Genomic DNA, 14,541 nt, shown 5'->3' with positions numbered 1-14,541 from the left:
GGCAGCCTGGAACAATATGGCCGTCACACTACACACTACATGGGGCAAAATGTCCAGTCTGGAAAAGCAGACTCTCATTTTTATTATGTCAGACCAAATACAGTAAAAAAAAGAAGAAAGACAAGTGGCTGTAAAAAGAAAAAGCAGAAGTGTGACTCTTGCCCCTGCTTTTTTTTCTCTGGGGAAATAAGAAGTTGCCAGTCCAGGTGCTAAACAGAGTTGTTGGTTGACAGAAAAGTCAAGTGGCTGATGGGGTGCACTTTACAGTAATTTAGAAGACACAGGCTATCATCATCCCATTCAGTGAAGCTTGATTTTCTTAATCCTTGATGATGTTGCAATAGCCTTCACCATCCTGGTCTACTAGTTTCTTTCAGTTAAGAACTATGGAGAGAGGATGGCAGGGGTGGGTTTAGAGCTCTTTCGGGATACACTGCAAGCAAATTGAGCTGCTTGTTTGGAGAAAATAAACAACTGGAAGACGCAAGTGCTTGCATTTTTCTTGTGAAAGATCGTCTGCTCCCTTGCTAGCCTGGCCAATTCAGTGGCTTGGCCAAGCAGAAGGGCCCCACCCTTTAATAGCTCTGAGGATTCTGCTCCTGATCATCTGGTCGAACTAGAAATTCAGAGGTAGTACATGAATAATCAAGCTTTACCTAGAGAAATACAGAACTTCTGTTTGTACAAAGAAGAAGTAGAGAAGGGAAGAAATCCACCTACGACTTCCACCTCTGCCAGTACCACTGCTCCTTCTCCTCCTCCTCCATCTCCCCCTCCTCCTCCTCCATCTCCCCCTCCTCCTCCTCCCTCCCTTCCTCCTCCTCCATCTCCCTCCCCTCCTCCTCCTCCCTCCCTTCCTCCTCCTCCATCTCCCTCCCCTCCTCCTCCTCCCTCCCCTCCTCCTCCTCCTCCTCCCTCCCCTTCTCCTCCTCCCCTCCTCCTCCTCCATCTCCCTCCCCTCCTCCTCCTCCCCTCCTCCACCTCCCTCCCCTCTTCCTCCACCTCCTTCCCCTCCTCCTCTTCCTCTTTCCTCCCCTCCTCCTTCCACCTTCTCCCCCTTCCTTCCTCCTCTTCCCCTCTTCCTCCTCCTCTTTTCCCTTCTCTTCTTCACTCCCCCACCCCATCTCCTTCAGTTCTTCTCTTCCTCTCCTTCCCCCTCTATCTTCAGCCAGACCTGGGGTCTGTACCAGAAGAGGCAACTTGGAACCTCTACTCTGTCCTTTCTCTGTATTCTTCAGACCCAGAAGAGGACTGGTCACCTGGGCAAATGTGGTAAATGTGCACCTTCCTCACCAAGGTGAGCAGGGTGTGCTTGCTGGCTACAGGGAAGCGTGCCAGGCATAAAAGGAACCGTTTCTCTCATTTTCTTCCTCCCTGATCTTAAACTGCCTTCTGCTCGCTAAATGACAGTACAGAAATGCTATTTTCATATCATGGTTCTTTAAGTGGAAAAGTTTATCCATAAATTTATGCAAATGAGCAGAAAGTCCCAAAGAGACCTGAGAATTGATTATTCTGCTTTTTCTTGAGCCCAGGAAGCTACTGGGGACAGAATGACACCTGCTGAAAACAGGGACTATATGTGTTTGGGACAACAGGAAGTAGTGACCAGCCAGAAGCCCGTCCTGACCTGATTACAAATCTGGTTATAAAAGAAAGCAGCTGGAAAGAAATTTGCATGTCCAATAGGTTTCACTATTAAAGTTTACACAACGTGGAGTAATCAGCCGAGCTGGCTGGCTACCCAGATCACATGATTGTGTAGAAACATGAAACTTGACTATGTGCTCGAGCAAGTTTTACTTCTCCCTAGTGTAGGTGTCTGCCAGCAGCCTGCACTCTCTCGGAAATCAGACTCAAGTGACTGGGACCCTTGAGATCAAAGGCTTACCATGCTACTCCCTAGGAGGGCCAGTGACTGCTGACCTTACCACTGACGGTTATTCGTGGCTCTTATAATTAACAAAAAGAATGGACAAGCTTAACAAAATAACTGTCCCTGCCAGTCAGAAGTTGAGGTAAGATTTTCCCCATCCAATACTTCTCCTTCCTTTTTTTTTTTTTTTTTTTTTTTAATGATCTACTGATTCTGAGAAAAACTGAAATCCTGGAATACTTTGCTAGTTGTAAGGCAGTGGGTGGCAATTGCTATAGAGAAGTACCCTGAGTTTTTAAAGAAATATGTAGGAACAAGTGGGCTTATTCTAGCTGGCTTTTGTCATTGAAAGATGCATGTAGGAAGCCCTGGGGAGACGGTAAAAAAGAAAATCCAAGGACTTAGATTCTACTGAAGTTCAGCTTTCAGAGCCTGAATACAACAAATTATTCGAAGGATGCGTTTGTCTAATCTGAATCTCAACCATTTCATTGTGGATTACTATTTAATGTTTAAAGATGGTTGTAATCATTTGTATTCATTGCAGTTGTCTCTTATTTATTTTGTGGGTGGATATCACAATTGTGTGGGGACATGAGATCTGTTTTTCCAGTGTTATTTTGTCACTATAGCAATTATCTAATAAAAAGCCACTTAGAAATTAAAAACCAGAAGTGGCCCAAGGGGCAGGAATCAAACAACTCCTCTGAGCTGTGGAAAAGACAGTATCCCAACTTTTTATTTTGAAGATCTTTTTAGTTCATGGTAACAGCATCATGGTTGTTGGAGATTGGAAATTTTAAATGTTCAGTGAGTGTTTTATATTCCGACTACCACTTTGACCTTCAGTTTGTCATGGGTGATGTGACACGTGCAACAAGTAAATTATCACAAATAATAAAGAGCTAGACAATTAGAGGTTTTGAGACAAAATTTAAGAGAAATGAGTCTGGAATTTACAGAGTGACCGCCCTTCACAGTGAGAATTTGGATCCTATACCGGTTAGGTGTTCGGTAAATGGTGTTTTGAAATGAACTGCTGATCTGGGACCAGTAGGCTCCATCAGCACGGTCAGCCATTTCAAGGGTGTGTTGTTGGGTACTTTGGTTTGACCTGCACTGACAGGGGCCAAGAAGGTACCTCAGTCTTTCCCTTGGTCTTGAGTCACTACACTCTCATGGCGGGGGGGGGGGGGGGGGGGGGGTGTCAGATGAATCAATGAAAGTAGTAAGAGACTAAATGAAGATAAGAAGGGAATTGGAGTAGCTGAGAAAGATTTCATGGAGAAAATGCTTCAAGAGCTAGGTTTGAGAGGCAAGTAAGACAAAAGTAGGGTGAGAATTGGAGGAAAAACAATGAGCCGGGAGGGAGGAAATAGAGAAACGCAACTTGGAACTGGACTTGAACACAGTCCATTGGTGGGATGATGAGAGTGTTCTGTCCAACAGAGACTATGGAGTAGGGTGTATGGAACCAGAAGGTCCTGGTAAATTGGGATGTGTAGGGTGGGGTCAGCTCACAAAGGACAGTGAGGGCTCTAACCACAGGGAGTTAGAGAATGGTTTACAGGAATAGAAATGGCATGACAGCAAGCATGTAATAGGGGGCAGGGATACTCTGTAATGGGGCCAGTTAAGCAGCCTAAGCATCTAGTGCCATAGGTCTGGACTTGAGGCACAGCAGTAAGAAGTGAAAGGAAAAGAGTGTAGGAAAGACATGCCAAAGAAACCAACAAGGCATGGATATTAGGGCTTCTCTCAAATGAGCAAGAGGGTTTTATATAGTCCTTTCCAGACATTCCATAACCTGGAGCTACGCTAAGCCTTAGAACCTCTTTTAGGAAATCCAGATGGGAATTTAAATAAGGAAAGGGAATAGAACCTGAATCATCATATGAGCTCCACCCTCTGCCCCCTGGGACAAAGTCCAGCTTAATCACAGAGTGAGTGGTCAATAGGCAGTATACAACCATAGATTATAGGGCGGGAAACCAAAATTATATTGTGGATAATCATACACTACACTCATCCGCTGAAGCAGAAGTAAATTTTTTTCCACTTGGTTACTCAGTTGTCTTTACAGAATTGGCCTGTTTTGGTAAAATGTGCACTGCCGACGCGGAGCTTTTCAAAGACAGGAAATTGTAAACATGATGGACTTGAAGCACCACCTTAAATCTTTTCTGTAATTAGGTGGGATGTCAAAGAATAGGGAAATGAAATACTTGATCCCTGTGATTTGTGGCCTCTGTCCTGACTGACACCGATTCGGAAAGTTGCCTAACTGCAATTATTTGGTACCAGGTGACAGTATAAGTGAAGAGCTGTGTTTATATCCTTTGGTTTATCAAAATTTATATGAGACTTTGCCTAAACTCTTAGCCACAAAAATAGAGAGATGGTGGGTGTCCATCAAGGGCACATAGTGATCCTGGAACATAATAACTGTTAGATTAAAACTGGCAGTCATTAATATCACTGCTATTCTTTCTTCTTAATTCCGTAGTTGTGCAACTGATTTCCTGAACATAAATGCAGAACTTTGCATTGATCCTAGGTAAAGTTTATGTTCATTTCAGTTCTTCTTTGTGGCCATTTTGGTTATTTTACCTATTGATTGTGACACGTGTGGCATTTAGCTTTGCAAGGACTGTAGATGTGACAAACACCCTTCCTCTGCCTTAACTTGAGTGGCTAAAAATCTGTCGAGCACAGCAGAGCCCTGTCTTGGGTGTCCGGATCTCACTGCCAGGACTCTCACTTGGAGATGTAATTTCACAGCTTCTGGGACATGGCTTCTCTCCTCAGGTCTTGGAATCTCCACTTGGAATTTCCAGTTACTTGGCTTTTCAAGTTCAGTTCTTCAGAAACAAATTCACCAGGGCATCTGGTTGGCTCAGTAGGTAGAACATGTGACTCATCATCTTGGGGCCGTGAGTTCAAGTCCCACAATTAGATGTAGAAATTACTTTTTTAAAAAAGGAAAGAAATTCACCTTATTTTCACCTCTCTGCCACTAGCTCCATCTCTGAGCCTCCCTATTTCCGTCAATTGCATCGTCATCAACCCTAACTCTAATTCATCCCTCTCTGCACCCCCATTCACCTACCGCACCCTGTAGTCTTTCTTTAATGAAGCTTCCGTATATTCCATGTATGGCTTTTCTACCACGCCACCCTGGATAAGTCCTCCCCTCTCCTGTGTCCCCCATCTGCAAATGCCGAGTTTGGACGAGCCAATTCCCGAAGCCCCTCTCGGCTCTAATGTCGTGTGATCGTTTAGGCATGGAGACTATTCTCTGACCCTACTGTTTAAAGATAGACAGCTTTCAATGATTTTATCCCAAGGCCTTCAGGAGACGTTTCCTGACTGAATCATCCATCTTTGAAAGCTGTCCATCCCTAAACAGTGAGGTCAGAAAACACAACTACACAGCATCCAACAAGGTCACCTAGGAGGTTGCTGTGACGTATTTAGAAGGACAATGCAATTGGAGCTCAAAAGGGCTGAATTTCAACGGCCCATCGCTAGCATATGGGTCCTGAGGAAGTCACTCAACTTCCGTAAGCTTCAGTTTCCTCAGGTGTCAAAACTAGAGATGCCTTCCTCACAGCCTTTTTGTGAAGATGAAGTAAGACAACATGGGCTGACGTGCCAAGAATGGCATTGGCTTCATGGTCAGTATAACAAGTAAATAAAAAGTAAACACAATAGCCAGTACTTCAACCCACATATCATGAGTGACCATTTGCGGTCTCTCTTTCTCCTCACGGTAATGGACCCAACCCCCTTGAATTAGAATGGCAAGCAGAGCAGGAAGGTGCCCAGGGCCTCATGATGGGTAGAGCAACTCTTGAACATACATGTGTCTGGGAGCATCTCTCTTCTCATTCTTTATAAGCTTAGGGCAGAGGCCTGTGCTCATGAGGGAAGGAAAAAGAAGGCACAGCATCTAATGGTAGAGACAAGATAGACTTCCCAGGAAGTATTTCTCTTCACACTGCCCATCTGCATTATGTCAGCCGAGAAACTGCTCAACTGGGACTTCTTGTGTCACACCAATGGATGGACTCCTCAGACAAGGCCTCTTTCTCCTTGTGGGCAAGCTACCCTGGAGCCACGTTACGAGAATTTGCTTAGTATTTATAGCTTTCAGGGTCATTGGCTAGGGAAACTCGGGGCACTCTTTCTCACCCACTCTGGGCATGGTTGTGCCAGGAAAACCCTAAACCAGAGTCCACGTGTCCAAAGCACCCTCTGTCCTGGATCCAGTGATTGCCAGGGTACCATAGCTGAACAACTCCCTTCTTTTCACGCAACTGGTCTCGAAGTGGGCTGTGATACACTTACTTAGGTTCGCAAGGATGGAACCACAATTACATTCCAGCCAAGACTCCTACATCACGGAATTGGAGGAGACTGGGCTGGTACTACTCCAGAGAGTAGTTCTGGAGTAGGTCTCTCCAGAGAACTTCAGGCAGACATTTACAGATAGTCTCTTGATTTTCCCCCACGGATGACGAACCTCATCTGTTCAGTGGAGAATTTACTGTTTGGCTCATTTTCAAAGAGGATCTTCCTCTTGCCCACATGCAGCAGCATCAAGGAATCTAGGCTGGTTAAAGAATACGAATAGGAGGGGCGCCTGGGGGGCTCAGTCAGTTGAGCGTCAAGTCTTGATTTTGGCTCGGGTCATGGTCTCAAGGTTTGTGAGATGGAGTCCCGTGTCGGGCTCTGCCTTGACAGCACAGAGTCCACTAGGGGTTCTCTCTCCCTCTCTCTCTGTCCCTCCCCCGCTCATGCTTGCTCACTTCTCTCTCGAAATAAATAAGTAAACTTTAAAACAAAGAATATGAATAAGAAAAAAAATTGAATGATAGCTTGTAGCAAGGAAACGGAAAGGTCTCTGTGGCTTTTTAGAGACTCCACGGAAGCCTCCTTCTGCTGCCCTCCGCGAAGGCCTGGCTGCATCATTTAGATCGGTGCTTCTCCACCAGGGGCACTTTCGTCCCCCAGGGGACACTTGATCATCACAAATGTGGAGGGGGTGCTGCTGGCACCAACAGGTAGACGCCAGAGGTGCTGGTAAGCATCCTACACTTACAGAGCAGTACTCACAGCAAAGAATCGCCAAAAATTTCAATAGAGCTGCTGTTGAGAAACTGATTTAGGCCAAGTAAATGAATTCTGTCTCGAACAGGAAGCCCCTCTTCATTTGTATATTCTTATAGAGATGGTATGTGTTTAAAGTTTAGAATATATATCTTTGCAATTGATAAGCCTTCTGATATTCCTCTATCTGGGACGGTTTGGGTGAGGGGTTGCCAAGGAGAAGGGCTAGAGGTGCTGGGGCCTATATTTCAATGAGTTACTATTTTAAAAAAATTTTAGGGTCAAATAAAACTAGATTCCACAAACGATATGCACCAATGGGGTATATGTTGTTCTCTCCAGAGAAACGAGAGCAGGAAAGATCTCCAGGCATAAGGTCATCTTGGAATAGTCTCTGTTTCTACCTCTGTAAGCAGACCAGGTAAACCATGAGTGGAAATCCTTAGAGTTGGGATAAAAAGCCAATTAAGTGGTAACATAGCTATTAGGAAGTCCAAGGGCTTATAGATCTGATCCTATAGCCAAACTGGACAGAGGTGGGTATGCTGTGTCTGTCCTAGAGCAGAATGCGTTGCCCCGAGGTCCATGGGTAGAATGTTTCGGGATAAAAGACAGGTTGAGGTGTGGGGGATGAGACGCTATGTATCGGTCCACCCTTTAATGTCTTCTCAGTCCCATGTGAAGATGCTGCAGCACTGTGAGGCACGGATCCAAATAACTCTGCCATCACCTTGGATAGTTTCTGCAGCACAATCACCCTTTCTTGCCTGATCTCCCCATGGCCACTGGTGTATATTTTGTGAAACTGATGGCTGGGTTTTGAGGGTGCAACTTTTTTTTAAAAGAGTTTATTCCAGCTTTAGTAGAAAGGAGTCCTCTATCCAGCCTCCCATGACTCTTTAAATTGGTGTTGGCCTTATCCAGAGGTGAGCAGTTGGTGTGATCCTCTTACACTATTGGGAATGATGAGAGGGTATGCGTGCAAGGAGTCCAGGCTGGTGTGGGGCTGCTGCGTGTTGTAGTGTCAGATGCTCAGGCTCATGGGTGACCCCAGATCCTGCTTCCAAGCCAAAGGGCTGCAGTGCCCTTGCCCACTATGGCTATGACCTTGCCAGGGAAACCATCTGAGTCTGCTTAACCAGACTCTGTCTCTGTTGGATAATGGTCAGAGGGGCTGCCACTCTCTCCCCATCGGACGCGTGTGTCTCTTGCTTTGTGATTCCCCTCTGCCAGCCCCTCTTCTGTGTCAGCCTTTCTGCTTCTTTAAGGTGGCCCTGTGTCTCTCTGTTTGCTCAGGGCCGTTGATGTCTAAGCCTCAAGGACAGCTTCAGTGTTCTCACTGCACACGCTTGCTGGACTTCCTGGGCCCCTAGAAATGATGTAGTCAGTTCTGGTCACAGGTTCCCTGAGCCACGCCAGCTGAGCCTGCTCCCCCTTCTCTGTGGAAGGACACGGACAGCAGCGGAGAAGCCCCCATCCAGATCACACAGGTCTCCTGGCGAGGACTTGGGAGGCCGTCTCTTTAGCAACTTTATTTCTGAGGCAAGAAACCTAAGGCCCAGAGAGGTGAAGTCACTGTCGGAGCTCACATAGCCAGCCGATCCTTCTCCAGAACCGTCGCTCTCTGTTTGCCTGCTGGGAGAAGGGAGTACATAGGCCACTCCCTCTTTTTTTTTTTTTTTTTTTTTTTTACCCTGTGTCAGGTGTTGACCAATAGAGGTTGGTCCAGGTTAGTCTATATTCTGTATTTGCCCTAGATATTAAAAAAAAAAATTTTTTTATGTTTATTTATTTCTTGAGAGAGAGAGAGAGTGTGTGAGTGAGGGAGGGGCAGAGAGAGAGGGAGACACAGAATCCAAAGCAGGCTCCAGGCCGTCAGCACAGAGCCCAATGTGTGGCTGGAACTCACGAACTGCGAGATCATGACCTGAGCCGAAGTTGGGCGCTTAACCGACTGAGCCACCCAGGCGCCCCTAGACATTTTTTTTTTTAACTAAAAGAACTAATTTACTAGTGAGAAACCCCAGAAACCCCTACAGAACCATGCCCATCAGTATTTCAGGCTCTTACAGGTTTCCTGGTCTGCACTTGAATTCTGTGCTGACCCAGCACATTTGATATCTACGGATACATGTTTTTCCAAGAACGTTCCCACAGTCGTTTGTGTAGTCTGAGAGTAAGCTGTAATTATAAAGAGAAGAGTTGGTCTCACGCACAGACCGAGCATACAGGACCAACGTGGTATAATTTAAGAAGTGCTCAGAAAGGTGTTTTTGCCATACTGGAAAGAATAGGATCTTTGAAATCAGGCAGGCCTGGATTTGAATACTTCTCTGTACTTACTAGCTCATGGTCTTTGAAAGGGTCATGTAATCCCTTTTCGCCTCAACCTTTTCATCTGGAAAGTAATATCATACATTATTATAATAACATATAACATAACAGGGGTGTTGTAGCAGTGAATATGTTAAACAGAGAGGAAGAGATCCGTGGATGCTTCCTTCCCCCAAGTCCCTCCTGGCCGGGGCTTTCCCAAATTGTGTCATTAAAGAGGCATCCATGCGGGATAAGGCAGTGTCTCAGAGTCCTGGTTCAAAATGAAAGCTCACCGAGGGTAATAGGTTAAGGCATTAAGGCACTGTCACCAACATCCCTGAGGCTAGAGGGCAGATAGCTGGGCTTTTCTCTCCCGCACAGAGGTGGCTCAGTCCACAGTTGTTAGCTGAAAGAATGGGACTTTGTTCAGGAAAGAACAGGTGATAAGGAGGGAAAGTCTGGAGGAGGGAGACCACGCCTAAGCAAAGGGAGTTGGGTGTGGGGGGCTGTGGTTAAGGATGCTCCCTACAGGGTTAGAGACACCCCCCCCCCCATTCAATTTGTTGTCGTTGTTTACTTTACAACTTCACTGGGTTCAAAGTGTAAACTGCTATGGGATGAAGAGTAATCTCTTAGGCACAGGAAGCATATCAGTGTCCACACTCAGTACCTGGCTGGAAGGAAAGTCATCTTATTTTAGTGCAAATAACGATGGTGGGATAAAATACAAACTTGGGAAATACACTTTCAAAAGGAAAATGGCAAATGAAATACCAAATCCTTGGAAAACCAGATCCTCGTCGTTATCTGTGACTATTGTGCCTTTTAAGCAGTCTTTACAGCCTGTTTAGGGTCAAAGTCTTTTTTTTTTTTTTTTTTACAAATAGAAAGTCTTTTCATTTCATTTCATATCATTCTCCACATTCAAAGATTATCACATTTGCAAACCAGTCACAGATGATTGGGCCTAATATACCTGATTATTGCCGAAAACAACCTCTTAAAACGATTAAAACAAAAGGTATTTGTGTAAATACCTCCAAATAAAATGGGGGGAAATCTGCTTTAAAATTGCTAATGACCTCTTTGTGGGAATGAGGTTTCCTTTTGGGGTGATGTAAAACCTCTGCAACTAGATAGCGGTGGTGGCTGCACCCCGTCAGGAAGTTGCTCAATTGCACACTTCGAAACGGTAGAAATGGTGAATTTTACACGGTGTATTTCGCCTCCATAGAAAAAAGTGACAATGAAATTATTTTCTGTACTTACCATAAAATATTATACTTGGGGACCCGTGCTATATTTTTTTTCACCAATTAGATGTTGTTTCAAAGTGTGTTTTCACGTATTATTAATAAGCATTTTTGGATGGTTTTTAAGAATTACAAGGCTTCTTTCCACTTCAATCCCTACATGTGATATTCCCCAATAGGGTTTTTTACTCAGATCCCAGTGAAATGAGCTTAACTGAGCCGAATTTTTCAACGTACTAGAAATATCATTCCTCAAAATCACTCTTCACTCTCTGAAAATATCTTTGCTTTTAACTATCAAAATGGGATGCCCAGATAAGTGGGTGACAATATTATATTGTGCCAATGTAGACATAGGCAAGAGTCCTTTTTTCCTATCAAGGTTAATCTTTAAAAGGACATGCTTGGGGTGCCTAGGTGGCTCAGTTGGTTGGGCATCCGACTCTTGGTTTCTGATCAAGTCATGATCTCACAACTCATGGGTTCGAGCCCTGCATTGGGCTCTAGGCTGACAACATGGAGCCTGCTTGGGATTCTTTCTTTCTCCCTGCCCCCCCTCCCCTGCTCACTGTCTCCTTCAAAATAAATATATACATTTAAAAAAAATTTTTTTTTAATTTAAATGAGCATGCTCGGTTACTTGGGTGGCTCAGTCAGTTGGTTAGGCATCCAACTCTTGATTTCAGTTCAGGTCATGATCTCGTGGTAGTAAGATCAAGCCTCCTGTCAGCCCCTCCCCCTGCCCCAGTCCCCTTCCCCTGCTGAGCACAGAGCCTGTTTAGGATTCTTATTCTCTTTGCCCTTCCCCAACTCACACGCACTGTCTCTCTCCCCCACCTCCACCTCTCTCTCTCTCTCTCTCTGTGAAAATAAATAAATAAATAAATAAATAAATAAAAGAACATGCTTAAATTCTTAAAAACACATTCCTTTTCTAGAATTACACAGAATTACATTTTCGGAAGGTTCTGAAATGTGATTAGAATTATGCATCACATCATCGTTTTACAAATATGTTGTTTGGGAATCATCAGTTCCCCAGGGCAATTTTCATGCCGGTTGAGGAGAGGCCGGGAACATAGCAAAATGTCAGCTGTCTGCACCTTGTTAGAACAAAGAGCATGTCAAAGCCAAGCACAGTGACAGGATTAAATAACATGACCTCTGGGGACTGTTCCAAACCAACAGTCTGTGCCATCTGTGGACACAGGAGCCTCCTGTAACTTTTTTGCATTTTGGAACCTGCTTATGTATGTATGGTTTTTTGGAAGAGATTTCCCTTCCCCCCAGTCCCTCCCTGCTGCGTGAGTGGCTGAGCGAGGGGACCAGCAAGGCCTCCTCAGTGCTGGGAGGAAGGAAAGTGTGTCCCTGCAGTCCCCGCAAGTCAGTAGAAACTATCACAGCAAGTGGCAGATCATCTAACAACTTCTTGAGTCTAGTTTAGCCTATTTCCTTTGTCACCTCAGCAGTCTCAGGGTGCTGTGCCCCGTGCCTAACTGCCTCTGACAGGGTAAAGCGTGCCAGGATTTGTAAAAAGGATTCAGGGCCTTCGTAGGATCATCCCTACTCCTGCCTGTGCAGGTCAGCCCAGTTGGACTTATAACCCAGATCAGCACTTCAGACATGCCAAAGACAACCACAAAGCATTTGCAGATCGCGGTAGAAAGAAAAGAAAGAAAAATGGTAGAGTGTCTGGAGAAACTTGCAAGTTAATTTCTCTGGTTAACGGTGGTTAAGAACCACAGAAACAAGTTGCTAACAGTTAAGCTGCCTGCACCCCTCCACGCCAGGTCTCCTGGGCAGTCTTTGTCACTAGGATGCCGTGAAAGGACATGGGCACGTGGTGCCCTGGTCTCCCTCCGTGAGTCCAGCCACCCTGCTTCTCAGGAGGTCCCGGACCCCGGAGGGCCTGGACCCCGTTCCTACCCACTCCGCACCTGCCTGCACTACCCTCTGCCTCTCCTCCTGCCATCTGTCCCGTCCTCTTTGTTTTCTGCCCCTCCTTAAAGATAGAGACAGGCCCTTAAAGATAAGAGCCCATGCTTCCCTCTAGCAACAAGTCAGTTCTTGAGGACCAGCAGCAGGGTGGTGGTGGGGGCACATGTGTCCCCAGTAAAGACTGCTTGCTTGGTGGAAGGATCGGATGCCTTCTCCAGGGACAGAGATGAAGGTGACCAAAGAGGCCTGTGGTGATGGCCCCTCCTGCCCTGGTAAGGGTCAGGCTGAAACAAGCCAGCATAGGTTATTCACGGGAGGTTGGGAGCATGGGCTCTGGAGTCAAAAGGCCCCACTTTGAATCCCAGCTGTCCTCAACTAGGTGTAGGACATGGGACAAATTACTCAACTTCTCTGAGTGAATGTTTTCTCATGTATTAAAACTGGGATAATCACAACAATGTGAATATGCAATGTGTAGGCGAAAACACTACTGATCTAGACACTTAGAGGTAGTTAAGATGATAAATCTGGTGTGTAGTTATCTTTAATCACAGTAAAAAATGAGGATAATAATAGGACCTACCTCAGAGGGTCGTGAGGGTTAAGTGAAGTAATAGATGCAAAGCACCTGGCACATAACACAGGCTCACTAAGCGCCAGCTTTTACTATTGAACTATTGATTATCTGAGTCTGACCACCGGCATGGCTTCCTGAGCAGGGACTGTTCATGGTGGCTCTGGGCTGTGGCACAAGAAAGTGGAAGACGCAGTCCCTACAACGGAAAAGCTGAGCCTCTGGCAGGAGACCCAAGCCATGTGTGGAAAGGGAAAGAACAGGGTGTGATGGAAAGAGCTGGGGGAATCTTTAGCTAATCAATCTTTTTTTTTTTTTTAAGTTTTTGAAATTTATTTTGGGAGAGAGAGCATGCACGAGCAGGGAGGAGGAGAGAGAGGGGGAGAGAGAAGGGGAGAGAGAGAATCCCAAGCAGGCTCTGCACCATCAGTGCAGAGCTCGATGTGGGGCCCGAACTCACGAATCCCGGGATTATGACCTGAGCCGAAGTCAGATGCTCAACCGACCAAGCCACCCAAGAGCCCCTTTTGCTAATCAATCTTGGGGCAGTGGCAACATTTCTCTAGAACTTAGTTTCCTCCCTTACAACAAGAGGGGATTGATCCACGATATTACTAAAGTTTCTCTCACTGTGACTACCTTAATGACAGGCAAACCCTAGGAGTCAGGGTTTCCAAGCTGTGTGGTCCGAGACAAGACAAGCGTCATGATCTCTCTGGGCCTTGGTATCTGCATCTGCGAAATGGGACGGTGGTGCTAACTCATCCTTGGGGGGCTTCCTCCACCACAGAGGGGCTGTCAAAACTTTTGTGCCATCTCCAGTGTGGACTCACTTTCTAGAAGGAAGAGGGCCCCTCTGCTGCTGAATTTGCAAATCTAAAGATAGCACCAATGATGCCACAGGAAGGAGGGACATGAGGAAGCTGGGCCAGGACTAGAAGAGGGTTGGAGAGGCAGAGGAGGGAAGCCTGCCAGCCAATGGGATGGGACAGTCTCCGCCACATGCAGATAGCAGACTAGTCACTAAAAATGGCATTCTGCTTCAAGATGATGGTTCATAACCAGAGACTTCAGCTTTGAGACAGAAATTATCCAAAAGGAAGATATTTTGTGCAAATCAGAGAATCCCCCAGTCTCTGTCTGTGTTTGTCCTCTGGTTTCACATAAACCAGAAGGTTTTTGTCATGAGATTAGGGGGTGGCAGGACCTTTTTCCTGCATTCCCAGGGGGAAGGATTTGTGCTCAAGCTAGTTAGCTCTGTGTCCAGCACCTGACTTTCCCAGCGTGGGCACTCATCCAGGGTTTATAGACTAAAGAAGACAAATATATGTTTCATGTAAAAAAAAAAAATGATAACATTAAACTTTAAGAAGAAATCCTCCACCCATCAGTAAGTTAAATAGTATTTCAAGATAATGCTTTAAAAATCAAAAGTAAGGCAAAAAAAAAAATAGTTTACGATGAACAAAAAA

The 14,541-nt window shown here is 45.5% G+C and overlaps 1 protein-coding gene across 2 annotated transcripts in view; it reads left to right on the top strand.

The window, feature by feature from the left end:
• Positions 1-1,709: 1,709 nt before the first annotated feature.
• The window catches only part of BLNK (B cell linker), a 74,871-nt gene continuing 62,039 nt past the window's right edge, over positions 1,710-14,541 (top strand). The window contains exon 1 of one of the 2 annotated variants that reach the window (XM_053909778.1): positions 1,710-2,018. In XM_053909778.1, the coding sequence (XP_053765753.1) occupies positions 1,972-2,018 (47 nt within the window). In that variant the 5' untranslated portion in view covers positions 1,710-1,971. The remainder of the gene's footprint in view (positions 2,019-14,541) is intronic. The other variant, XM_053909780.1, reaches the window with a different exon arrangement.

Source organism: Panthera pardus, unplaced genomic scaffold (assembly GCF_024362965.1).
Source record: "Panthera pardus isolate Hobbes unplaced genomic scaffold, ASM2436296v1 HiC_scaffold_22, whole genome shotgun sequence".
NCBI lineage: Eukaryota > Metazoa > Chordata > Mammalia > Carnivora > Felidae > Panthera > Panthera pardus.
The sequence above is the reverse complement of the archived record's forward strand: the minus strand, read 5'-3'. Positions and strand labels throughout refer to the sequence as shown.